General features: G+C 39.9%; 1 protein-coding gene across 1 annotated transcript in view; it reads left to right on the top strand.

Annotated features, from left to right (window-relative positions):
* The first annotated feature begins 4,340 nt into the window (after positions 1–4,340).
* Asah1 (N-acylsphingosine amidohydrolase 1) overlaps positions 4,341–25,621 on the top strand; it is a 28,916-nt gene continuing 7,635 nt past the window's right edge. Inside the window, exons 1-6 of the mRNA XM_048330478.1 lie at positions 4,341–4,471; positions 13,034–13,080; positions 20,018–20,108; positions 20,475–20,561; positions 21,950–22,028; positions 24,332–24,406. Coding sequence (XP_048186435.1) covers positions 4,391–4,471; positions 13,034–13,080; positions 20,018–20,108; positions 20,475–20,561; positions 21,950–22,028; positions 24,332–24,406 — 460 coding nt within the window. The 5' untranslated portion in view covers positions 4,341–4,390. The remainder of the gene's footprint in view (positions 4,472–13,033; positions 13,081–20,017; positions 20,109–20,474; positions 20,562–21,949; positions 22,029–24,331; positions 24,407–25,621) is intronic.

Genomic DNA, 25,621 nt, shown 5'->3' with positions numbered 1-25,621 from the left:
ATGAAGTTTTCTCTAGCTACACACCTTGTATATGTCTAGTATTTAAGAGAGGATTTTAAAATGTATGTTAGAGAGAAAAAAGACATGCAAAATGATAGAATTTCTAGGAAGTATATTTAAATTTTAACTTGTCTGAAAAGAAACCTTTTGAAAGTTATATCCATGATTAATATGAAGATTGGGCATAAAATATTATTGACCTAAGTTTTCTGCATTAAAAAATCCAATTTTGCCAGATTACCTAGCTACCAATTGATATCCTTTCAAGAGGAAATATCTATTTTGGTGACAGATCTAAGTTTTCTTAATAGTATTTATTTATTTATTTTTTTTATTTTTTTTTTTATTTTTTTTTTTTTTGGCCAGTCCTGGGCCTTGGACTCAGGGCCTGAGCACTGTCCCTGGCTTCTTCCCGCTCAAGGCTAGCACTCTGCCACCTGAGCCACAGCACCCCTTCTAGCCATTTTTCCATATATGTGGTGCTGGGGAATCGAACCGAGAGCTTCATGTGTAGGAGGCAAGCACTCTTGCCACTAGGCCATATTCCCAGCCCAATAGTATTTATTTTTAATTTATTTTTTAATTTAATGTTTTGTTGTGTTTAAATAGTTGTACAAATGAGTTTGAGGTCCACATGAACTTTATGGGTACAATGTATCTTGATCAGTGTCACCCCTTCCATCTTTCTCCTCCAGTTATGGTAACCCCACTGATTTCCTCAATTTTTCTAGTTCCTTTTTCACATAGGTACCTACCATCACCATTACTCTTCCCATTTGTCCAACCCTTCTCCTTAACTCCCATCTCCACTCAGGCAAGACAAGTTAGTTTCTTGCTAGTTTCTTGCTGTTCATTTTGTTCAACTGCCAAGTTAATTGTTCAATAGGGGTATGCCACAGAAATTTACCCCTGTATACACCATACTTTGATAAGTTTGGTTGTCTGTATATTATATGTCCTTATATGTGTTTTATATACATTTACATCTTAGATCTAAGTACTGTGAATTGATCTTTGTGGTATTTGAGGTAAATATTCCTCCAATCAAATTGCTGCTTGACTTGCTAATAGATATACATGAAAATCCATTACTTCTGACAGATTCAAGCTCCAAAGTAATTATGTAAATTCATCATTGAACATGTGTACTAGTCAACACTACACACTCCCAGAGTAAAGGAGAGATCCTTACAATGGCTCTTAACAAAGTACAAAAATCTGCTTTCCTCTTCTTACCTGTTCAACTTCATCTGTTTCTTTTCCCTTTATCCTTGCTGCTTCAGCCATACCAGTTTCTTTGCTATGGCTGAAAAGGCACATTTTTTAATTTTAAAAAATTAACTATAGTCCATATTTTATTCGGCTTTCCTTAGTTTCTGCTTAATGTCGTTCTGCTCCTATAAAATGTTTTTCTTTCACAGTCCTCAATTTTTGTTACTATATCAATAAATGAACTTAAAAATCATGAAGTTGCTGAATGTCATACCTTAAGATATTAATATCAAGTTACAGCATTTTACTTATATAATTTTATACCCAATCTTATCCAAAAAGCTGAAAAGCAATCACTTACCAAATTTTTATTCTTATTTAAAATTCTTATTTATTCAAATTTGTATATATAAAACATAAAATAGTACATATTAATGAGGTACCATTATGTTTTAACTCTAATGCTTTCACTCATGCCTGTCATAGATAATGATTTAGTTAAATTAAACATATCTATGTCCTCAAACATTTTCCATTTGTTTATGATAAAAACTTTGAAGATCCTCCCTTTCCCTGGCTTTTATTTTTCCTTTTGCCAGTTCTGGAGCTTGAACTCTGGGCCTGAGCACTATCCCTGAGCGTCAGTGCTCAGAGTTAGCTCTTTACCAATTCCAACTTTTTTTTGTGTGTGTGGTTAATTGGAGATAAGAGTCTCCTGGTCTTTTCTGCTCTGGCTGACTTTTAACCACAACCCCAAGATCTCAGCCTCTTGAATATTTAGGCTTAAAGGAGTGAGCCACCAGTGACTGGCTTACAATCATATTCTCATTTTTAAGCCTTTGCACCAGGGCTCCTACCTTGAATAAGTTTGTGGGCATCCACAAGCCTAATTTCCTCATCTCCTTCTGATCAAATGTACTCTTCTCAGTAATGTCTATACTGCTTATGATATTTAAAATCGTGACTCTCACAGTCATAATGATACACACACACACACACACTCACACACACACAAACAGAATTAGGAAACGGATGGGTTGGGTTGGGATGGATGGAAAAAGAATGCTCCAAGTAGGGGTGACATTGATTGATATGAATTATATTCATAAGCTGATATGTTGAAACCCCTTTACGACTATTTAAAGATAACAAAAAAAAAAAAATATTGGGCTGGGAATGTGGCTTAGCAGTAGAGTACTTGCCTTGCATGTGTGAAGCCCTGGGTTCGATTGTTCAGTACCACATACATAGAACATACTGGAGGTGGTGCTGTGGCTCAAGTGGTAGAGCGCTAGCCCTGAACAAATGAAGCGCAAGGACACTGCGTGGGCCCTGAGTTCAAGCCCCAGGACTGGAAAAAAAAAATGAAACAAAAAAATACATATCAAAAATAATAAAATAGCAGTTCTCCCTTCTCCACCTTCTATATTCTCCATCCCCCTTACCCTGATCTCTAGCAGGTGTTACCTTCTAATATGTAATTGTTTATTGCCCATTTCTCATCTTCCAAGCCTTACAAAGGAGGAACTTTTTGTTGTTCTTAACCCTTGATTGTTCTGTTTTTAGAAGAAAAGATTAACACTTTGAAAATTCATCGTGTTTTCATAATTAATATTTATTGAGATGGACTCAATATTTAGTGAGATGGACTCTCACTATATTTTCCAGGCTGGCCCTGAACTTGGGTTTCTTCCTTCCCAGTAACTGAAACTATAGGCATGCACCAGAAACCTTTCCCCTCCTCCAGCAATGACTATTTTTATGATCTGTTTGCTTACTGTTGAAGCAGCAACCATAGGGTATTTTCAATAGTAAAAGACTACATTAAAAACAACAACAAACTTCCAGATCTAGGAGAAAGGGAACTCACAACAAATTCTCACTTCCCAACCTTCACCATAGATTGTTTGAATTTTCTAAGGAAGTAATACAAATGGGCAAAAGTGCAATTTCGTCAGCCATCGCGAACACAAAAGCAAGCCGGGGCAGAGTGTGGGGCGGGGGGTGGGGAGGCCAGGAAGGTCGATGAAGATTTTTGTCATAGTTGAGTTTCTGTTTGGGTTTTTTTTTTGTTGTTGTTGTTGTTTTGTGTTTTGTTTTAACCGTTCTTTTTTTTGTTTTTTGTCTTTTCTTTTTTGATACAGGGGGATCAAACCCAGGACATTGCACTTGATAGGCAAGCGCTTTGCCACCGAGCTACATCCCAGCCCAGACTGTTCAGTTCTAAAGAAGTATTTTTTTGGGGGTGGGGCGGGGGGAGATTTCACAATGCCGGAAACACAAAGCGCAGTGCAGAAGACAGGATTTCTTGTTGGACCTTCAGAAACCACTCACCGTAGCAACGTGAGACTCAGTCCAGCTGTTGGCTGGGCCAAGCCCCATCCTTCTAGTTTTAGCTCAGCTCCGCCTATCTGAAGTCTTTCTTGAAACCCCAGCTGCTGGCTAGCTGAGCCAGCACTGTGGGGATGGCTCGCTGGGAACACATGTTTGGTTTTGTTTTTGTTTTCCACCTGACTTATGGAGCCTAAATTCTAGCTGTGTCATGACAGCCCATGCAGGTAGGTCGGAGCCTGGAGCATCCAAGGGGATTCGTTGTTCTCCTGGTCCCTGACACCCGCTCCTGGTCACGTGAGGGCCCCCCCCACTTCCCGCCCCCCTCGGCCAGCTTTCCTCGGGGGGCGGAGAGGGGTCGTGTATCCCCTTCCGTTTTGAGGCTCTTTGAGGGCTTTGGGCATTGAGTGGCCCCCAAGCGTTGGGCCTGGGTCCCCGGGCCCCAGTCCCGCCCCCAGCTCCAGCCCCGCCTCTCCCCGCGCGCATCCGGGCCGAACTGGGCTAAAGTTTAGCAGCCCACCCCTGGGCGGGCTAGGGCTGGATCCAACCACTTCCAGCATGGCGTGGGGGGGGGGTGGTACCGCCAAGCAGTACCCAATCCTAACGCGAGCACCCATTCCTATCCCGAAGCCTCGTCTCCAGGCGGTAGATCCTCTAGTCCTCCCCCATTCTCTGACAGTCCCTGACATGCCAGGCCTCTCCTCCCACTCTGACTCCCCCCCCGCAGCACCCTTCCAGCTACACTTGGTGCGGCCCGGCGCGCACCAGTCACAAGGCCGAAGGGCGGGGCCTGCTCGCGGCCGTGTGCAGTGTCTGGCTCTAGCGGGAGTTCCGCGGAGCGCCCGGGATGATGCTGCGTGGCCGCCGTCTCCTCTCCTTTCTGTGGGCCGCAGCTGTCACCTGCGCCGTGGCGCAGCACGTGCCCCCGGTGGGTGAGCTCGAGCTGGGCCGCAGATGGGGGCGCAGGTGCAGGCGGGGATCTGGATGCAGGTGCTGCCGGCGGGCGGGCGAAGGTGGGGAACACTGGCTTGGGGTTCACCGGAGTATGGGTGCAATTCAGGTTGGCCAGCCCCGTCCTGGGTTGCCCAGGGGATGGCTAGAACAGGAATGGCCGGGTGTGGCGGCACAGCCTCTGACCGCAGTGGAAGTGTTTCCGGCTCCAGTACTCCCTAGAGAAGTGTTCATCCTTCAGGAGACAGAACTGTGGGTGACTTTGGCGTCTCTGCTGGTGAGCAGGTGTTTTTCTCAAAGAATATCCCACACTGGAAACCGCCGGAGTCGCTTGGCCTTGTAGCCGGGCAGAGGGAGGCCTGGGGCGCTGGCGTTGGCCTCCACGCCCAGTCACGGGAACGCCTGTCTCGTGGCTCTTTTGAAAAAGCTTGTCACAGGGCCACAGACTTCATAGCTACCAGGGACAGTAAGGGGCACAGTGACTCATTTTGCATCAGAGGAAGTGGAAGTAGAGAGAAAACCCAGCTAGAGGTTATTGTGCTGCTCCCAGTGTCCGGCCAAGTGTTCTTACACAATTAATTTCTTTACAGACTACTATGGAGTTGTATGACTAGGAACCTGCATCTAATCTGAGGCAAGATGTGGATGGCATCCAGGAGCTAAGGAGATGGAAAGTGGAAGCAAGTTGTAGTTTCCTCTTATATTCCAAAAAGGCTAGACACTTTGAACATCAGTTCATGACAGTATTTATTATTCAGCCATTAAAAATCGCTGTCTTGGAGGCTGCTTGTTGGTAGCTCACAGATGTAATCCTAGCTACTCAGGAAGGAGCTCGAGATCTGAGAATAGCAGTTAGTTGGAAGCCAGTCCAGACAGTGGGAAGTGAGCTATGACCAAGAGATACAGTGTCAGCCTTGAGCACAAAAGTTCAGGGACAGCACATAGGCCCTGAGTTCACTTCCCAGGACCGACACACAAAAAATTCTGTATGGGCTGGAGGTGTGGTTAATGTCCCTGCCTTGCATATTTGAGGCCTTGAGTTCAAACTCGGAGTACTGCCAACAAAATTGCTATACTAGTTAACAGGTACAAGCAGAACACAGAGTGTCAGATAGCTATATCAGGGAAATACACAGTATGCACATATACAGTGATTGAAAGATTATTAGGAAAAACAAATACATTTGCCTTAGCGTGGATAGAGATTTTGCTTGAGAAGAATTTTTAAACAATGAATGTTTTGTTGATGCCCTTTAAGGACCACTAGGAATATACTAATAGTTAAACAAATTGAGTTTACGATAGACAGTGGGGGTTAGAAAACATGTTACTCAGCTCCATTTAGAAGGAGAATGGAAAATAAAATGAATACATAAGTAATTCAGTATCACAATTCAATGGATATCTAAGAATTAAGACTAATGAACTTTTCTAGAGAATAAGGTGGGGAAAAATGAGCTGAATTGGGATGGTGAAGTTGGAGGGATGACAGTACTTGTTACAGAATTTGATATTATGTTTGTAGTATTTTAAAATCTACTTGGCAGAAGATTTTAAGGCCCTGTCAATAACTTTTCTCATTAAAAAAAATAGCTTACATTAGTTATACATTGAGCAAGTTGTTTCATTGTGGAATTTCCATCCATGCATACAATGTGTCCCAATCAAGCTCACCTTCTCAATTTCTGTTTCTTACACCTAACCTTCTCTTTATCTTATCCCACTATATTCATCCTCATTCATACTCTCTTTTTTTTTTTTTTTTTTGCCAGTCCTGGGCCTTGGACTCAGGGCCTGAGCACTGTCCCTGGCTTCTTTTTGCTCAAGGCTAGCACTCTGCCACTTGAGCCACAGCGCCGCTTCTGGCCGTTTTCTGTATATGTGGTGCTGGGGAATCGAACCTAGGGCCTCGTGTATCGGAGGCAGGCACTCTTGCCACTAGGCTATATCCCCAGCCCTCATACTCTCTTTTTGCTTCACCACTGACAACTCCTTTAAAATCTCTGTGAATTTGTTTTCATGGTCAGAAAATTTTAGCACATTGAAGTACAGTGACTTGAATCATTATGAACCATTTGTAATGCATGGTAAACAAAAGATAATTCAAAGCAACTTTTTTTTCCTTGTCCTTCTTTTTTTGCAGTACTGTGGACTGAACCCAAGTCTCCATGTGTTCTAGACAAGGGCTGTACCACTTAAGCCATGCCTTAAGCCCTTTTGTGTTTACTTTGTTTTTGAGGAAGGGTCTTACTGCCCCAACTAACCTTAAACTAGAGATCCTCCCACCTCTGCCATCGCACAACTTTTCTCAATACAACTTTTTTTTTTTTTTTTTTTGGCCAGTCCTGGGCCTTAAACTCAGGGCCTGAGCACTGTCCCTGGCTTCTTTTTGCTCAAGGCTAGCACTCTGCCACTTGAGCCACAGCGCCACTTCTGGCCGTTTTCTGTATATGTGGTGCTGGGGAATCGAACCCAGGGCCTCATGTATACAATGCAAGTACTCTTGCCACTAGGCCATATCCCCAGCCCTCAATACAACTTTTGTTAAATATGAATAAGTAGGACCAGTTTGAACTAACAACTCATTGATTTGGAGTATCTGGAGAGTTTTGTTTGTATGTTTTTTGTTTTGGAGGCTTTTCCCAATGTACATATAACTCAAGTATTCCTGACTTATTGTTACATTTATCAATTATTGTTATATTTATTTATTGTTACATTGTGTCATTTAAGAGATGGTGTTGACCCAAGCAACCTGAAAAAAGTCTGGAAAAAGAGCCTATATAACATCATCCAAGGTTCTTTAGACCCTGTGAGGGGTTCTGGAACTTATCCTAAAAGAAAATAAGAAGCATTTGTGTGGTTTTTAAGTAAGATAAAAAGGTAATGACCACCTAAAAAGAAAAAATATTTGGATTAGAGGGGAACAAAGATAGGTATGTGTGGATATGAGGAAAGAATTTGAAAGAAAACAGTGGGCATTAAAGCAGGGTAGCCCTAGTAGCATGGAGAGAAGTAGGTGTTTGCACAGAAAATCAGAAGGCAGAATAGGAGAAAGAAGGGTTCGATGAGGATCAGGAAGTGAGGTGTCAGCATGACCCATGCATTTTTTTCCTAAGAAGATGTAGAAAGAGAACTAGACAAAGGCTACATGACTTGAACTTGTTTGTGTCAGAGCAAGAGGAGGTAGGCATAGTTAAAGCATCAGCCCAAGTGAGAGTAAATACTGACAGGACACCCAGAGAAGAGAAGGGGACAAGTTGCCTATGTTGAGTCTTATCAAGATGTGAAGTATCTACTCAGTTTGGCAGGTGGAGGTTATTGGTTATCTCAGCTCAAAGAGTATTGGTAAAAACAGTTTTTTAAACCCTGGGCCCAAAATGTAAGTATTCCATATGTCAGGTCTGGTCCTTTGCCCCACACACCGAATGAAGAGATAGGAAGAGGACAGATAAAGGTAGTTTATTACATGGATAGGACAGCTATGGGAAGACAGCAGTTCAGTCCATCTTCAGCTATCTTTGGGGTACAGACATGAGCTTTGAGTGTTGCAGAACAAAAACTAGGGGTGTGGAGAGAGATACATGCATAATTACGAAACATTCCCAGTCACCACTATGGCCTGGTTGACCATTATCACAGTCTGGTCTATCAAGGGGATCTGGAGAAGTTACCATTTTATCACTTGAACAAGTCATTTTTATTTCCTGATGAGTCATCTGTCCTGGGCCTTTGGCTGTTCTCTTCCATTGGGGCAGTTTCACTTTTTGCCCCATTATGGCAAAGTGAAGGCATTGCCTGTCTGGGGGCAGGTTGCCTGTGTCACAGAATGCTTATAGGTAAGTCCTGTCCTTTCTGGAGCCCAAGGTGATTGCAAAGTGACTTCGGAAAGAATAACTCAGATTGGAGGTCTCAGAGGCAAACTGGGGCCCAGGGACTCAATATTTATCTTTCTGTTTGTGGGCCGCAAGCAAGGAGTCACTGCTCTTCAGCAAAAGCAGGTTTTAGTGCCTGTGTTCAAGTAGATCCCTAAGACCTACCACAATGAAACTATTTAATGGCTGAGTACTGAACTGCTGAAATGAACCTTTATGCTTAATATGAGTGTAAACACTGTTATACTTATGATAGCTATTGAATCAGCTTCAGCACTGATTTTCAGAGTTTCAAAAAACAAATATATTTCACAAACACTGGCTTCCCCTCTGTTACACTGTGTGGGCTTTCCACTGCTGCTCCACAGGAAAGAACACACAAATCTATTTCCTATCAACTAATATTGCATGCCTAGCAAGTACTAGACTGCACCCCAAAGGCTAGAAATGGGTCAGTCAAAAGGTAAAGCCCCAGCACTTACAGAGTACTATAATATTTCTCCTAAATATTAGCAGTTTAATACCCTCTAATCCAAGCCCAAAAGGCACATGAACGTGTGTTCATACTTATTTGAATTACATTTGCAAAAAACATGATCCTTCTATTCAGTATGTGTGGCTGGAGATATAGCTTAGTAGTGGAGCACTTGCTTAGCTTGCACAGGCTTTGCATTTGATACCCAGCATCACACACACACACACACACACACACACACACACACACACACACACTTACTAGAATTATTCACCCTGTTCCATAGGAAAACTACTTTAACTACCACTTGAGTCACAGCATAGCAACCCTTCCGGATTTTTCTTTAGTAGTTTATTGAAGATAAGAGTCTTACAGATTTTTACTGCCTGGACTGGCTTCAAACCGTGATCCTCAGATCTCAGCCTCCTGAGCAGCTAGGATTGCAGGTGTGAGCCACCAGCACTTGGCTCTATACATGCTTTAAATTATATCCCATTTTCTTTTTTTGTCCCAGCATATGGATAAAACAAGTATATAAGGATTTTAAAAACTATACTACTACATTATTAGGAGTGGGTAATGGAGGGATGGGTGAGAGTGTTGAAAGGGGTGACATTAATCAAGATTCATTAAATTCATAAACTGCTTTGTCAAATGGCAACTTTTTTTATACAACTAATCAAAGATACACATACACACACACACACACACACACACACACACACACACACACACACACACATATTTGCCAGTCCTGGGGCTTGGACTCAGGGCCTGAGCACAGCCCCTGGCTTCCTTTTGCTCAAGGCTAGCACTCTACCACTTGAGCCACAGTGCCACTTCTGGCCTTTTCTGTATATGTGGTGCTGAGGAATCAAACCCAGGGCTTCATGTATAGGAGACAAGCACTCTACCACTATGCCATATTCCCAGTCCCTCAAAGATAATTTTGTTTTCGTTGTTTTTGTTTTGTTTTGCCAATCCTGGGGCTTGACTCAGGGCCTGGACACTGTCCCTGAGCATGTTTTGCTGAAGGGTAGCACTCTACCACTAAAGCCACAGTGCCACTTCCAGCTTTTTCTGTTTATGTGGTACTGAGGAATCGAACTCAGGGCTTCATGCTTGCTAGGTGAGCACTCTACCACTAAGCCACGTTCCCAGCCCCCTCAAGGACAATTTTAACAAAACAAAAACTGAAGGCCAGGCTGCAGGCAGCTTACACCTGTAATCCTAGCTACTCAGGAGTCTGAGATCTGAGGATTGAAGTTGGAAGCCAGTAGTACGTCCCTAAAACTCTTTATCCCCAATTAATCACCAAAATAGCCAGAAATGGAGTGTGGCTCAACTGTTAGAGCATTAGCTGTGAGCAAAAACACAAAGCTCAGGGACAGCACCCAGTCCCTGAGTTCAAGCCCCAAGATCAGCACAAAAACAACAAAATCTATGTATTATTAGAAACATATAGTTCATTCAGATTCTCCTTTAAATATTTTAAGGAGATAAGTAAATTATGATATGTTTTTTAGGTGTGGAGTATTCATTGAGTCCCCAATGAAATAATTTTCACTTTACTTTCAAATTTTTATTAGCATACATTAGTTGCACAAAGTGAGTAGTTTGTGATATTTCCTTGCATTCATATAATGTGCTTTGATTATATTCTTCCTCTCTATTCTTATCCTCCTGCTGACTCCTTTTAAACTTTCTGCAAGATTTTTTTTTTTTTTTTTTGGCCAGTCCTGGGCCTTGGACTCAGGGCCCGAGCACTGTCCCTGGCCTCTTCTTGCTCAAGGCTAACACTCTGCCACTTGAGCCACAGCGCCCCCTCTGGCCGTTTTCCAAATATGTGGTGCTGGGGAATCGAACCAAGAGCTTCATGTGTAGGAGGCAAGCACTCTTGCCACTAGGCCATACTCCCAGCCCCTTTCTGCAAGTTTTTAAAAACAGGTTTCATTCTTTTCATACATGCATATGATTTTTATTTTCCTAAATATGTTATATTCATTTACTTTTTAATTTTTTATTATTATTATTATTTTTTTTGCCAGTCCTGGGGCTTGGCTTCAAGGCCTGGGCACTGTCCCTGAGCATTTTTTTTGCTCAAAGCTAGCACTCTACACTTAAGCCACAGCACCACTTCCGGCCTATTCTGTTTATGTGGTCCTGAGGAATCGAACCCAGGGCTTCATGCATGCTAGGCAAGCATTCTACCACTAAGCCACATTCCCAGCCCTAATTCATTTTTCTTAGTGACTGATTTCAAAGAGATTTAAGTCCTGAATAATTGCCGGGCTAAGCTCTACACCGTCTGTGTAGAGGTCCTGGGCCTATCTGCCCCTACCGTGTGGTCCCCTATCGCCCTCAACGCATATCCTTTGGCCAGAAGGAATTAATTGCGGAGGCTAGGTCCATGGGTAGGCTCTATCAGCGTGTACTTGCAAGACGCCCTCCCCCCTTCTCCATACTTGCCAAGGAAGACAGGGGCGCATGGGCTATAGGAGAAGCTTCCAGGAGCGTTCTGTTTATTTAAGGGAGGGGCTAACAGTCTTATAGCAGTAGTGAAGGGGAGGGACTGGCCAGGTGTTAACGATAGGCTAATGAGTATGTCCATCACGGTGATGTCACAGAACTTCCCGCAGAGGCCCGGCCTCTTGGCTCGGCCTGGCACCATCACGACACACTTGCTCGCCACCAAAAGGCAGGGGCTGGTTTGCTATCTCTTCTGGAAGAACCCGGAAGGAGGTGGGACGGGCCAGTGGCCAGCCGCCCCAGGTCTTAAAGGAATAGCCATCCCCTACAAATAATAACTATAATAAGTGGAGAATCTTTAAAAATCATTTTTCTAGAGTTTTAAATAGAAACAGATTTTATTATTTCCTTTTTCCCTCACAAAATAATACAAAAGAAAGGAAGATACAAGGCGTGTGTGTGTATTTAATTCAAAATTTGATTTTTTTTCCCCAGTGATAAAGTAACAGTATACCAAGCAGATTGCATACTATCTCTACCTATTCATCTGCTTATAGTCTTGGCCTATCCTCTATTAAAATCTGTATCTACCTTGATATGGTTGTCTATTATAACCATGTACACTTAAATTTGGGGCGGGCAAACTTTAAATTGCAAATTAGTTTATTGTAATCTTATTTCCAGATTGTGCATGTCTTGAAACTGTGTTTGCCTTGGCTAATTCTCCCTTGAGAGTGAGGGTATAGTTTTCTTTGCAATATGCTAGTGTTTGGTTTAAGTGACTTCAGCATTGGTGCCTAACCTTACTTATTTTCACTTACAACTACTTCTTTATTCTCAGAGCCAGGTACTGTGCTGCTTTTATCAACAATGTCTGATATTGTCTTAGTTATCACCTTCCCACATGTATTGCTGACCAGGTTGCTCTTTAGCTCTTATCTCTAGCTCTCTCCTAAAACTTGACAAAGTACTTTCAACTTTCCTCACAATTGCTTTATTAAAAAAAAAAAAAGATATTTGAAGTAGATCTTAGAAGTTAGAACCAAAGTCCACCAAGTTAAGTGGGCATTCCATGTAGAGGAAACACAGCATATGCATGGGCTGTGACTACTGGGAGTGTTAAGTAAGGTTATGAGGCTCATATTTCAGGCAGATTTTGAAAGGCCTTGTACCCTATACCCTGAAAAGGTGGCTTGAGATGCAAATGTCAACACAAAGTTACAATCAAATTAGGCTGAGACATTCAAGTAATGCTATATCCTATCAAGTCTTTTACTTTTGGTAATAAATTACCCATCTAATAGGAACATTTTACATCTCCTTTCTTATTGTTTTTATTTCCCTTTTGCTCAATATATTTATTATATAAGACCAAATTAGGACACCTGGTACTTGTGCAAATTGAATTGAGATCTCAGTGGTTTCAGATTTTAGAAGTTTTCTGATTGGAAAGGCTTTTATCTTAGAAAGGTATTGGATACCTGGCATGGTAGTACCCACCTATTGGCCCAGTACTCGGGATGTTAAAGTAGGAGGATTGCCACTTAGAGGCCAGCCTGGGCTACACAAGTGAGACTGTCTCAGAAAGTGAAGGTACTGAAATGGTCTAAGAGGAGATTTTTAAAAAAATCTTTATAAGCTATAATTATTTTTGTCAGTTGTCTCTTAGGCTAGCAAGCATTCATGATTTCTGAACCTTCTTGTTTCCTTTGTTTTTCAGTGGACAGAAGACTGTAAGAAGTCCACTTATCCTCCTTCTGGACCAACGTGAGTAAACATCAGATAATCAACACTCAGACCTGTGCAGAAGTTTTGGGGGTTTTTATGTAGTATTCTCCATAAAAATAATTATAGTAAATAAATACTTAAATCATAATTTCTACCCTGAGACAAAGATTGATTTCCTTAGGTTTGTTTGTTTTGCATTTGTCCAAGATATTGGACAAATTGAAAATTAAAAAAAAATCAATGATTAAAATGTTAATTTTTTGGAACTGGAGATACTACTCAATTGGTAGAGCACTAGACTTGAGTGAAAAGCGAAAAAGAGAGCATAAATACCCTGATTTCAAGCCCAGAATCTCCAATTAACCATCAAAAAGCCAGATTGCCTCAAGTGGTAGGATGCTAGCCTTGAGTAAAAAGCTCATAGACAATGCCAAGGCCCCTAGGTTCAAGCCTGAGACTAGGGGGGTTGGGGTAAATAGTTTCATGGACTTTCCTGCTCAGTCTGGCTTTGAATTCTGATCCTCAGATCTCAACAACCTCAATAGCTATTATTATAGGAATGAGCCACCACACCTAACTAAGCTTTTCAGTTTTTATAACATTACTAATTACATATGTTATACTGCTCTCTTCTGAGGTAGGCATTTTAAATAGCTTCTGCCCCAGGCTCTTTGGATCCTGGAGTTCTGCCCTGTATCCATGTAGCATTTCTTTTCTGTGCTCATTGAGTGCTTAGTCTCTGCTGTCTTGTTTGTATATGTGAGTGTTATGCACCTGGAGTAGTTTCTAAGCCACCTGGGGTGCCATGTGAACTCAGGGAATATGATTGATAGGATGACCTGGATATGCAATTGTATGAAGTAGGAAACCATACAACTGAGTACCAGTCATGAGTGATTGATTGAATGATTGAGTGAATGATTGAATGATTGATGATTGATTGAACTATACTAATCTAATTTTTTTTAAAGTGGAACTCAGGGCCCTGAATTTGTTGGAACAAGTGCTCTATTACTTCAGTCATGTATCCAGCCATTTTTGCTTTAGATTGTTTTTCCGAGTTCATGCTGTTTGCTTAGAACTAATCTCCAATCAGAGTCCTACTAGGCCTGCCTATAGCTGTTAACCAGCTATCTGGCTTGTTTGTTGAAATGGGGTATTCCTTACTTTTTTTTGGCTTGGGCCAGAAAATATCCTCTTGATCCTCAATTACAAGCATGATATACCACCCTTGTTCTCCAAATTATTTTAGTTTTACTCACCTTTATATAAATCTTTCATCCTAACCAGTCTTGATGTTGTCTTCAAGCCAGTGTATCTTCCAGCTTGCTTCCCAATAGCCTGATCCCAGGTCTTCCTTTCTTTTACCTCTAGTGCCATGCTGGCCTTTATTGCCTTATTGATTATGTCCCTTGCCTGATCTCACTGCACCCAAGTAACTGAACATTTAATAAATACCTTCAGCCTGAAAGTCTTTTTTCTGCTCCTTTTTATTATATATATTTCTTTTTTTAAGTTTTTGGGGTTTTTTGAATCTAACTTTTTTTTTTTTTTTTTTTTTTTTTGCCAGTCCTGGGGCTTGCACTCAGGGCCTGAGCACTGTCCTGGGCTTCCTTTTGCTCAAGGTTAGCACTCTGCCACTTGAGCCACAGCGCCACTTCTGGCCATTTTCTATATATGTGGTGCTGGGGAATTGAACCCAGGGCTTCATGTATATGAGGCAAACGCTCTTGCCACTAGGCCATATCCCCAGCCCCTGAATCTAACTCTTAGTTCTTCTTCTGTTCCTTTCCTTTTCTATAATCCTCTATTCTTATTTGCTTCTCCCTATGTTTTTCACTCTATCTCTTAATTTCTCTTTTAATTCCACTTTTACTGGTTTTCCTTTAATTCTGTTTCTCCTCTTTCTTTTCTTTAGTCTATTGATCCTTACTTGTTTGTCTGTTACGTAGGCTGTATTTATTTCCATTTTTACTTTGTCGAAGTGGCTCATTTTATCCTTTTGGCTCAGATTGTTTTATTGTTGAAAACAGATTTGTTCACTGGCTACAACTGTGTATAATCTCCAATCCTGAATCACAATATCCCTCCCAAAAGAAAAGAAGAGGTAAATAGGGGATTACTTATCCATGATTTTGAACCTTTAAAGTCTGTGCAATTGCAAGGTTCTGGGTTGGTTTTAGTCTTAAAATTGTCTTCTGTTGTAGTATTGAATTTGCTTTTATTCCTGAATGGGCAGAACAAACCATAGAAACACAACAAGAATGGCAAGTCAAGGAACCTCAACTCCCACTCAGTTAAAGACCTCGAGGACAGTTCTCAAAATGCTTTAAAAACACTACTGGTAAATATGTTGAATGAAAGAATTGAAAGCTTGAACATGACTATGCATGAGAGTGATGAAGCTAACCGAAGACTAATAGACTTTATGGAATCCACAAACAGAAAGCTGAATGAATTCCAAGAGAAGAAAAGGGACTCCAACTAAAAAAAGTCACAAATCAAGGAAGAATTCCATATAAAAATCTAAACCAAAGCTTCAATAAAGAAATTGAAGCCCCCAAACCGCCAATGAGAAAGCAGGAAAATAAAAACAAAGTAAAAATCTTGACAGTAGATTAGACAACACAGAAGTTGAGTCTGGAATCAAAGATAATATAGAACTCTGGGCATGGGTACTGTCCCTGAGCTTTTGCTCAAGGCAAGTGCTTTACCACTTGAGCCACAGTACTACTTCCAGCTTTTTCTGAGTAGTTTACCAGATATAAGAGTCTCATGGACTTTCCTGCCAAGGATGTCTTCAAACACCACCCTCAAATCTCAGCCTCCTGACTAGCAAGGATTGCAGGTGTGAGCCACTGGCACTGGGCTTAGCTAAAACATTTTAAACAAAACTTTCAACATACTTTCAAAGTAACCACACAGTTTTTCATTTTATAAGACATCATTGAGCATTTACTGATGGAATTATTAGCATATCACTTCTTTAGATCCTCTTTCTTTCTACCTCCTCTTTATCCTCTGGGCTTTTATATCTTTATAAAATAGTTAGGTCTTTCTTCATTGTCCTTTCTTTCAGGACTACTAGATATTTTATCTAGTTCTTTCATTTTTATCACTTTACTACAACCCCCAATTATATATTTCATCAAGTTTTGCGTCAAAATTAAACAAAATGAAATTAGAATTGTTCTCAAAAACATCTTCCTACTTTGTCTTTATAGTTAGCAGAAATATTACTCTTACAGAGTAAAATATTGATCTTTTATTCTTTTTATTCCTTTATCCTCAACATTTATTCTGTCATAAATCTGGCTACTGAAGACTTCTAAGAAAATACAAAATATGAGATCAAATCTTAAAGAATGTATTAAGCATTTTATCACCAAAAAAATTTACCTCATTTCCATGCTTTTCTATAATTAAGTTTAAACTGAACTTCAAGTCATGTAAATTATAAATACTCTTTAGCAGGAAATTATTTGTTAGCTAAGCAGTTGCAAATTAAACTACTTCGATGAGCCAGACCCAAAGAAACATGGAATCTCTGGTTTCCCTCATAGGGAATAATTAGCACAAGTTTAGGCTAATCACAGCAGAGGATCACAAGAGCCTAATAGTTATGCCCTTATGAACACATAAGATGATACTAAGTGAAATGAACTACATTTTATGGAAACGAGTGTTATATCACTGTTGTAATTACTTTCAACATGCCATGTGAAACAGTAGCTTTTTTTTGTTGTTTTTGATGATCCTCTTGTATCCCCTTCCTGTGGTCCTCTTCCCACACTATCACTGTATCTCATCTGAGTACCCTGGATACTGTATATACATGTATTAGAACTAGGGAAGGGAAAGAGAATATCAAAATCGAGAAATAAAGGATAAAAAGACAAATGACTCCAAAAACAATATTTACAAAACCATTTGGTGTAAACCAACTAAACAACTCATGGGGGGAGAGGGAAAAGGGGAGGGGGAGGGGGGGAAATGAGGGAGGAGGTAACAAATTGTACAAGAAATGTACCCACTGCCTTACATATGAAACTGTAACCCCTCTGTACATCACTTTGACAATGAATAAGTAATTATTGAAAAAATTTAAAGATAATATAGATTTTATAAAGAATAATTATTCAAAACAAATCCGAGCAACAAGAAAGATCTTTACAAAAGCTACAATACTCAATAAGAAGACCCAAGTTAAGGCTAATAGGTATTGAGGAAGGTCAGGAGAAGGATGTTAAAAGGATAAATACATTTTAACAGAGAACATTTAAAACAATAGACTCATTCTGCTCCTTTTTAATGTGTACTTTACTTGTGCCAGTGAATTGATTGCCCTACAAACTAGAAACCTCCCCAGATTGGGAACTTAATTGGTTCTATATTGTTGTTGTTTTGTTGTTGTTGTTGTTGTTGTGTGTCTGTCTATCCATCTGTCCGTGCCTGTGTGTGTCTGCGTACATTTATGTATATACTGAAATACATGTGCAGCTGACATGTATGTAATGTGTATGCATACTTCCCCTCTTGCCTTGATATTTCCACTGGATTTCTTCTGTCAACATCCTGTTTTTCTGTACCAAAACCTTCCTTTTTTGGAACTGTGTCTGTGTGGATCTGAGACCTGGCGGACCAGGCAGACTTCCTGTATACCTTTGGATGGCAAGCAGGCTTTCTGGCCCTATGACCTCATCCTTTTCATTCAAGTACACAAATTTTGGTGGCTTGCTTGGGCCACTGTGAGGGAGGAAAAGGACACCTACCTGTTCATGTAGCCTGACTAGTCACATCATCACAGAAATGCAGGAAGTGAGCACCATGCCATTCTTGTATCCATCTGAGTTCCATTTAGAATTTCTTTTCTACTGCTCACTGCTTAGAATCTGCTCTTTTCTTTGCATATGTGTGTTGTGCCACTTGAACGACTTTGCAAGCCACTTGAAGCAGCATGTGGACTCAGGACGTTGAGAGAGATCTGAGGATCACAGTTCAAAGCCAGCAAGAATGTGTCTAAGATTTAAGTATCATGTAGATAAGAACTAAAGGACTAGAGAACCTTGAGTTCCCCAATCCCCCGCTCCCCAAACCTAGAGCTTGAACTCAGCCTGGGCACTGTCCTTGAGCCCTTGTTGCTCAAGGCTAGTGCTCTACCACTTGAGCCACAGAGCCGCCTTGGCTTTTTCTGTGATTAAGTGGAGGATAAGAGTCTCAGCCCCCTAAGTAGCTTGGATTATAGGCATTAGCCACCAGCACCCAGTCTGAAAATGTTTTAAAAAGAATAAATTGATTTTGTTTAAATGCATATGCCCCAAATTGAGTGTCCTCATTGCTATCGAAATCACAATAGCTGCTGGTTAACAATTGCATAAAATTTTATATATAAACCAGGTCCCTAGACTCAGCATCATTAATTGGAGAAGTAAATATTCATGACAGAAGTATTCAATTACATGGAAAATGATGTGTAGGAAATAACCCATCTCCTGTTATAGCAAAAATCCAGATAACATCCATTTAAGAGCCTGATAACATTGCAACATAGAACAGCATGTCCTTTGCTTTTCTCTAGAACAGAACAATAAGGGATCAAATAATATCTGTTTAGGTATAGCTTTAAGTTGATAAATAACTGAATGCTACATCCTTAAAAGCAATTTCAGTTTAGTAAAAAGTGCCAGAAAATGACATTCCTGTAGTGACAGTAGTTGTTGTTGAGTTCACTCACTGGACATGTGGCCCAGCTCCCTTGATAGGGAGTGGCCCTTGCTGTACCCACATAGTACCAATTACTGTGTATACGTTAAGAGTAGGAAGTTGGATAATACATATGACAGAAGGTTGCTTGGGCTAGGACTTATTATAGAGGATTGAGAAGAGAGAAATAATATAGTGCAGAAGATTAGTTTGCCTGGGAGAATTATAAAGGTGCTTGAAACTAACTTGGGAAGCCTCATGTTGTCACTTTGGAGCATCAGAGGCGATCTCACTGTCTGTCACTAGAGGCAGTGTTTTGGCCATAGTGTTGAACTGGGCGAATTCTGAAACTGGAAGGCCAATTGGAAAGTAGACTAAATCTGTACAGGTATTTAGGAACAACAATTTCAAAAGAAGAGGTTGGTGTTTTCCATCAGCAATATTTAGATTATGAAGCTCTTGAACCATGGTTGATTCTTTCGTATGTCATCAAGCTATAGTAACTTTCCAGATTCAAGATGCATAATTTTATTATTTATTTATTTACTTAGTGCTGGTACTTGAACTTACAGCATAGGTACTGTCCCTTAGCTTTTTCTGCTCAAGGCTATCACTAGTTGAGCCACAACTCCACCTGTGGGTTTTTTTGCTGGTTAATTAGAGATAAAGAGTCTAATGTTTTTTCCTGCCTGGGTTCTCTTTGAACCATGATACTTAGTTTTTTTGTTTTTTTTTTTTGCCAGTCCTGGGCCTTGGACTCAGGGCCTGAGCACCATCCCTGTCTTCTTCCCGCTCAAGGCTAGCACTCTGCCACCTGAGCCACAGCACCCCTTCTGGCCGTTTTCCATATATGTGGTGCTGGGGAATCGAACCGAGAGCTTCATGTGTAGGAGGCACTAGAACCATGATCCTTAGATCTCAGCCTTTAGAGCTAGGGTAACAGGTGTGAACCTCCAGCACCCAGCTGCACTGTTGGCATTTTGGAACAAGTTCTCACTATGTGATCCAACCTCCTGAGTGCTAGAATTACAGGCTAGGCACTATTGCATCCAGCTCAGAATGTGTAATTTGATTTCAAGATTACTGTATGTGCAACAATACAGAGGGCAGAATTATTGGCTACAGATCAAGAGAGTACTTTCCAAATTTTGATCTGAGTAACCAATATCTATATTGTTATTAAGAATATGTGTCTAATATGTCCTTATGGATGTCACTAACTACTTCAGAAAACTGTTTTCAGCATTTCAAGATGATATACCTCTTGTTACAGCTATAGAGGTCCGGTTCCATGGTATACCATAAATCTTGACTTACCACCCTACAAAAGATGGCATGATTTAGTGTCGGAGAAGGCACCAGTGGTATGCAGAGATTCCCAATGTTTTCTTTCTAACTTTAATGAATATAATTGTACTTTTAAAGGAACTTTTCATGAATTAGTTTATATGTATGCTTTAATACTTTTCTGTCATTTTCAGTAATGATGGTAGAGATAACTTCTTAGTCAGTAAACTTTGCTTCTGTTTTCTTCACTCTGTATCATCTTTAAATAATTAAGAAGCAAATGCCATTTTAAAGGTAAAATTATGTTCACATATTAATTGAAAATATTTTCAAATGATGTTTACTATTTGATTTAGCTATATATGAATAAGCAAAAAATCTGTTTTCATAATATGTATATTAGCATTCCTTTATGTCTTTAAGTATTTTATTTATTTTTCCAGATAAAGATAATAGTGAATTCCGTGAAGAATATAGCAAATGCATTTGTGCCAAGTGGAACACTTATCCAGATGGTAGATAACAAGTTGGTAAGAAATAATTTCCCATGATGAAGTTTAAGCACAAACACATATACACACAGAGTTCAAAAGATGCTTAGGACTTCTTTAAAGGAATAATTCAACAACCACTTCTCAGAAACTTTGTACATTTTTGTATCTCTTTGAGCTTCAGAAGGACTTAAATTCTTAGGTTGGTAATATTAAAGTAAGAAGACACAATGCATGTGCTTATCATATGGGAACCCTTGGTTCACTTTGATCTACATCACCAAAAAAAAAAAAAAAAGCAATAACAAAAGACCTTGATGATTTCCCATTCCTACCCTTGGTACTTTGCCCAAGTATCTCAGAAATCTGATTTTTTTAGACATATGACATACTCAGCCAAGCCCTGTATTCTGTGGAGATGGAGTCTTCTCAGTGGCTGTGACCCTTGCAACTCCATGTTTTGTGTGTGTGTGTGTGTGTGTGTGTGTGTGTGTGTGTGTGTGTGTTTGCCAGTCCTGGTGCTTGAACTCAGGTCCTGAGTGCTGTCCCTGGCTTCTTTTTCTTTTTCTTTGCCCAAGGCTAGTACTCTACTACTTGACCCACAGTGCCACTTCTAGCTTTTTCTGTTTATGTGGTGCTGAGGAATGGAAGCCAGGGCTTCATGCATGCTAGGCATGCACTCTACTGCTAAGCCATATTCCCAACCAAGAATTTAAGCTTTTCTTTCTTTTTTTTTTTTTTTTTTTTTTTTTGGTGGGTCATGGGGTTTAAACTCTGGGCCTGGACGCTGTCCCTGAGCTCAAGGCTAGCACTCTACCACTTTGAGCCAAGTGCCACTTTCAGTGGTTTTTGTAGGCAATCCTCAAACAATTTCCTTTTTCTCTTAATCATTCAGAAAGACTCCATCTATTGTCCTCTTTTTAATTTAGTTACAAAAGACTGGAAAACTTAAAAAAATAATGTGCTTAGTGAGATCCCAACCAGGTAATGCAAAATAGGACTTGTGAACTTCTTTCACATTATCCCAGCAAGAGGGCATGAACCTAAATTGGAATCTCACTGTTTGTGACTAGTTTTAGTTGGGAATAAAAGTATGACATTTACCTTTGAATTTTGTTATCTGTCTGTCATTTGCTAACAGAATGCAACTAATGCATCTTAAAACTATGTAATGCCTAGTATTAAGCCCCCATGTAGATATCTCTGAATATCAGATCGTATTTTCTTCTTTGATCTTTCCCAGTCTCTAGAGAGACCAAGAACTGGAATCCATTCACCTGGACAGTCTCATACAACCCACAACTCAGGACTTTAAAAAATAATTCTTATTACCTATTGTGGTAGCAATATCTGGAACAAATAATATATCAGCAAGCCAGAGCTCAAAGCATCCTTTTAGATTAAATGACTGTTAATATATTTTTCAGCCTGGTCTACTTGGTAACCTTCCTGGTCCTTTTGAAGAGGAAATGAAGGGAATTGCAGATGTTACTCAAATACCTTTGGGTAAGGTATTTTGCAACATTTAGAACATTTGATAAAACACTTTTAGCATATTTGTATTGAGAAAAGATATACATACAGCAAAGTATAACGATCTTAATAATAAATAATATTGCTAAGCACCATTGGCTCACACCTGTAATCCTAGCTATAAGGATGCTGAGATCTCAGAGGATCACAGTTTGAATCTAGCCAGGGCATGAAAATCCATGAGACTTTAATCTCCCATTAACCACAGAAAAGCCAGAAATGGAGTTATGATTCAAGAGGTATATCTTTAGCCTTGAGCCAAAAAAAACTCAGGGTCAGCACTCGGGCTCTGAGTGCAAGCTCCAGGACAGGGACATCATCATCATCATCATCATCATCATCATCATCATCATCATCATCATCACCATCTTCATCATCATCATCATCATCATCATCATCATCATCATCATCAATTCAGTAGAGTTCTAAAAAATCATCCAGCCATGCATTTATAACTTAGATCAAGATAGAGGAAATCCTAGCACTCCAAAATACTCCCTCCTACCCAGTGTTGTCACAGACAACACTGACTCCTCAAATAACTAATATTACTTTCTTTACTGACCATATTGGGGTATTTAGGGAACTAGGTCTTAAATATTATTCATTAAAAAACCTTAAGTATTGATGATTTTGGAAGCTATTTTTAAAGTTTCAGTTTGTAATTTTTAGCATCCATTGAAAAAAGTTTTTTCACTACTTCAAAATTTTTACTTTAAGCTGCCGAAGCAGTAGGATTATTATTTTTACTACAGGCAGTAGTACTTTGGTTTTATAAGAGAATTAATTGAGAAATTATTTCTCACAAGGTGGATTGATTTTTGCTTATTTATTTTTTTGCTTTTTAATGAACAATTTGAAAAGATAATACAGTAGGAACATATCTGCAGTCTACATGAAAAACAAGTGTTTGATTCTTTCAATATGTAAAGAACTCTAGTAGATTGGCAGGGCTCAAGAGAACCTGCAAGAAGAAACCCAAACAAGGGCCAAGTGCTGTTGGCTCACACTTGTTACCCTAGCTACTCAATAGGCTGAAATTTGTGGACCAAGGATCAAGGTTCAAAGCCAGCCTAGAGATAAAAGTCTGTGGGTCTTTTATCTCCAATTAACCAGCAAAAAGCTAGAAATGGAGATAATAGCTCAAGTGGTAGAGCACTAACATGAGAGAAAAAAAAAAACAAGTGAAAACACAAGGTCCCTGAATTCAAGCCTCAGTACCAGCAAAATTTAAAAAAAAATTAAACAAAGAACTTTAGTAAGTCATAAGTAGATATAAATATATTTAAAGAAAAATAGATTATGATTAACAGATCATAATAAAACTAGAATGGAGTTTCACCAAAAATGGAAATTAAGTGGAAATAAAATAAACATTTAACTACAATGAAAAACATGTTAAACTTAGTCTGTTGACAGTAAATGGGGCAGAAATGCAATATGCCAAATACCTTTACACTTAATGCTGAATTAGTATTACACAGTTTCATAGAAATATTTTAAAAACCTGGCACTGGTGGTTTATGTTTATAAGGCTAGCTGCTCAGGAGGCTGAGATCCGAGGATAGTAATTCAAAGCCAGCACTGGCAGGAAAGTCTGAGACTCTTATCTCCAGTAAAATGCTCAGAAAGATGGTAGAAGTGATGCTGTGGCTCAAGTGGTAGAGTGCTAGCCTCAAGCAAAAGAAGCCCAGGGACAGTGCCCAGGCCTAGAGTTCAAGCCCCAGGACTAGCAAAAAACAAACAAACAAACAAACAAACAAAAAACATTAAAAGATGAAATGTTCTACAGTAGATTTCCTTGGCAACTCATAGTACACCAGATAGAGATAAATTCTCCTACTTGAATTTTTCCCAAAAAGCTTAAAATGAAGAATATTGCTAATCATTTTGGACATATTATAGCACAGATGGTCAGTTCACCAAATTTTCTGTGCCTTTGAGGACTTGTTTATTGTCATCAGTAGAGTACAAGTAGGTGAGAAACACTGCCACCTGCCAGGTATCTAGGCACACTGAGGTCGGCTTATGACACTGACACACAAAAACATGTGTGGAAACATCTATACACAGTAAGGTACTTACATTTTCTGAAAACATTTTTCAGGGCTAGGGTTTAGATTAGTGGCAGAGTGCATGTTTATTAGTGAGGTTATTGAGTGAGGTTTATGAGTGAGGCCTTTGACTGTTGAATCCCAGAACTACCAAAAACATACTTTTCTCATCCTGTCAGGGTTCTATATACTAACAAATATCTCCCCTCTGCTTCTTCACAGGAGAGATAATTTCATTCAATATTTTCTATGAGCTTTTTACTATGTGTACATCAATAATAACAGAAGACAAGGAAGGTAATACATGCGGAAGAAGGGTGGGTAGTGTACAGTACTACATAAAAGAACATTTTTTCTTTTTTTATTGTCAAAGTGATATACAAAGGGATTACAGTTTTATACATAAGGCAGTGAGTACATTTCTTACCCAACTTGTTACCGCCTCCCTCATTTTTCCCCACCTCTACCCTCCCCCCTAGTTGGTTTATATCATATAGTTTTGTAAGTATTGCTGTAGCATTGATTTGTCTTTTTATCCTTTGTCTCTCAACTTTGGTGTTCTCTTTCCCTTCCCTAGTTCCAATACATGTATATATAATATCCAGGGTACTAAAATCAGTTACAGTGACATCAGGGGTAAAACCACGGGAAAGAAAGACAAAGGAAAAAGGGCATAATTTCACATGGTATGTTGAAAATAACAACAACAATGATAAACCACTTGTTTCCATAACTTGGATTTCATTTCACTTTGCATCATCTTTTGTGTTCATATGGACCATAGCTAGTGTAATCTTCTGCTAGGACGATCCTAAACATGTACTAATTATTCCCAATGAGGGAAACCATACCATCTGTCCATGTTTCTTTGGGTCTGACTCACTTCACTTAGTATGATTTTTTCCAAGTCTTTCCATTTCCTTATGAATGGGGCAATGCCATTCTTTCTGATAGAGGCATAGAATTCCATTGTGTATATGTACCACTTGATCCACTTTCTTCATCCACTCATCTACTAAAGGGCATCTGGGTTGGTTGATATTTTAGCAATGACAAATTGTGCTGCGACGAACATTGTTGTGCTGGTGGCTTTAGTGTCGTGTTGCTTGTAATCTTTTGGGTAGATGCCCAAAAGTGGGGCTGCTGGGTTATAGGGGAGCTCTATGTTTAGCCTTTTGAGAAACCTCCATTCTGCTTTCCAGAGTCGGTGAACAAGTTTACACTCCCACCAACAGTGTAGCAGAGTTCCCTTTTGGCCATATCCCCTCCAGCATCTGTTATTATTAGTGTTCTTTTTGTTTGTTTGTTTGTTTTTTGTTTTTTGTTGGTTTTTTTTTTTTTTTTTTTGCCAGCCCTGGGCCTTGGACTCAGGGCCTGAGCACTGTCCCTGGCTTCCTTTTGCTCAAGGCTAGCACTCTGCCACTTGAGCCACAGTGCCACTTCTGGCCGTTTTCTGTATATGTGGTACTGGGGAATCGAACCCAGGGCCTCATGTATATGAGGCAAGCTCTC

The sequence above is a fragment of the Perognathus longimembris genome, chromosome 21, assembly GCF_023159225.1.
Source record: "Perognathus longimembris pacificus isolate PPM17 chromosome 21, ASM2315922v1, whole genome shotgun sequence".
In the NCBI taxonomy this organism is placed as follows: domain Eukaryota; kingdom Metazoa; phylum Chordata; class Mammalia; order Rodentia; family Heteromyidae; genus Perognathus; species Perognathus longimembris.
This window is presented reverse-complemented; position numbering and strand designations above follow the sequence as displayed.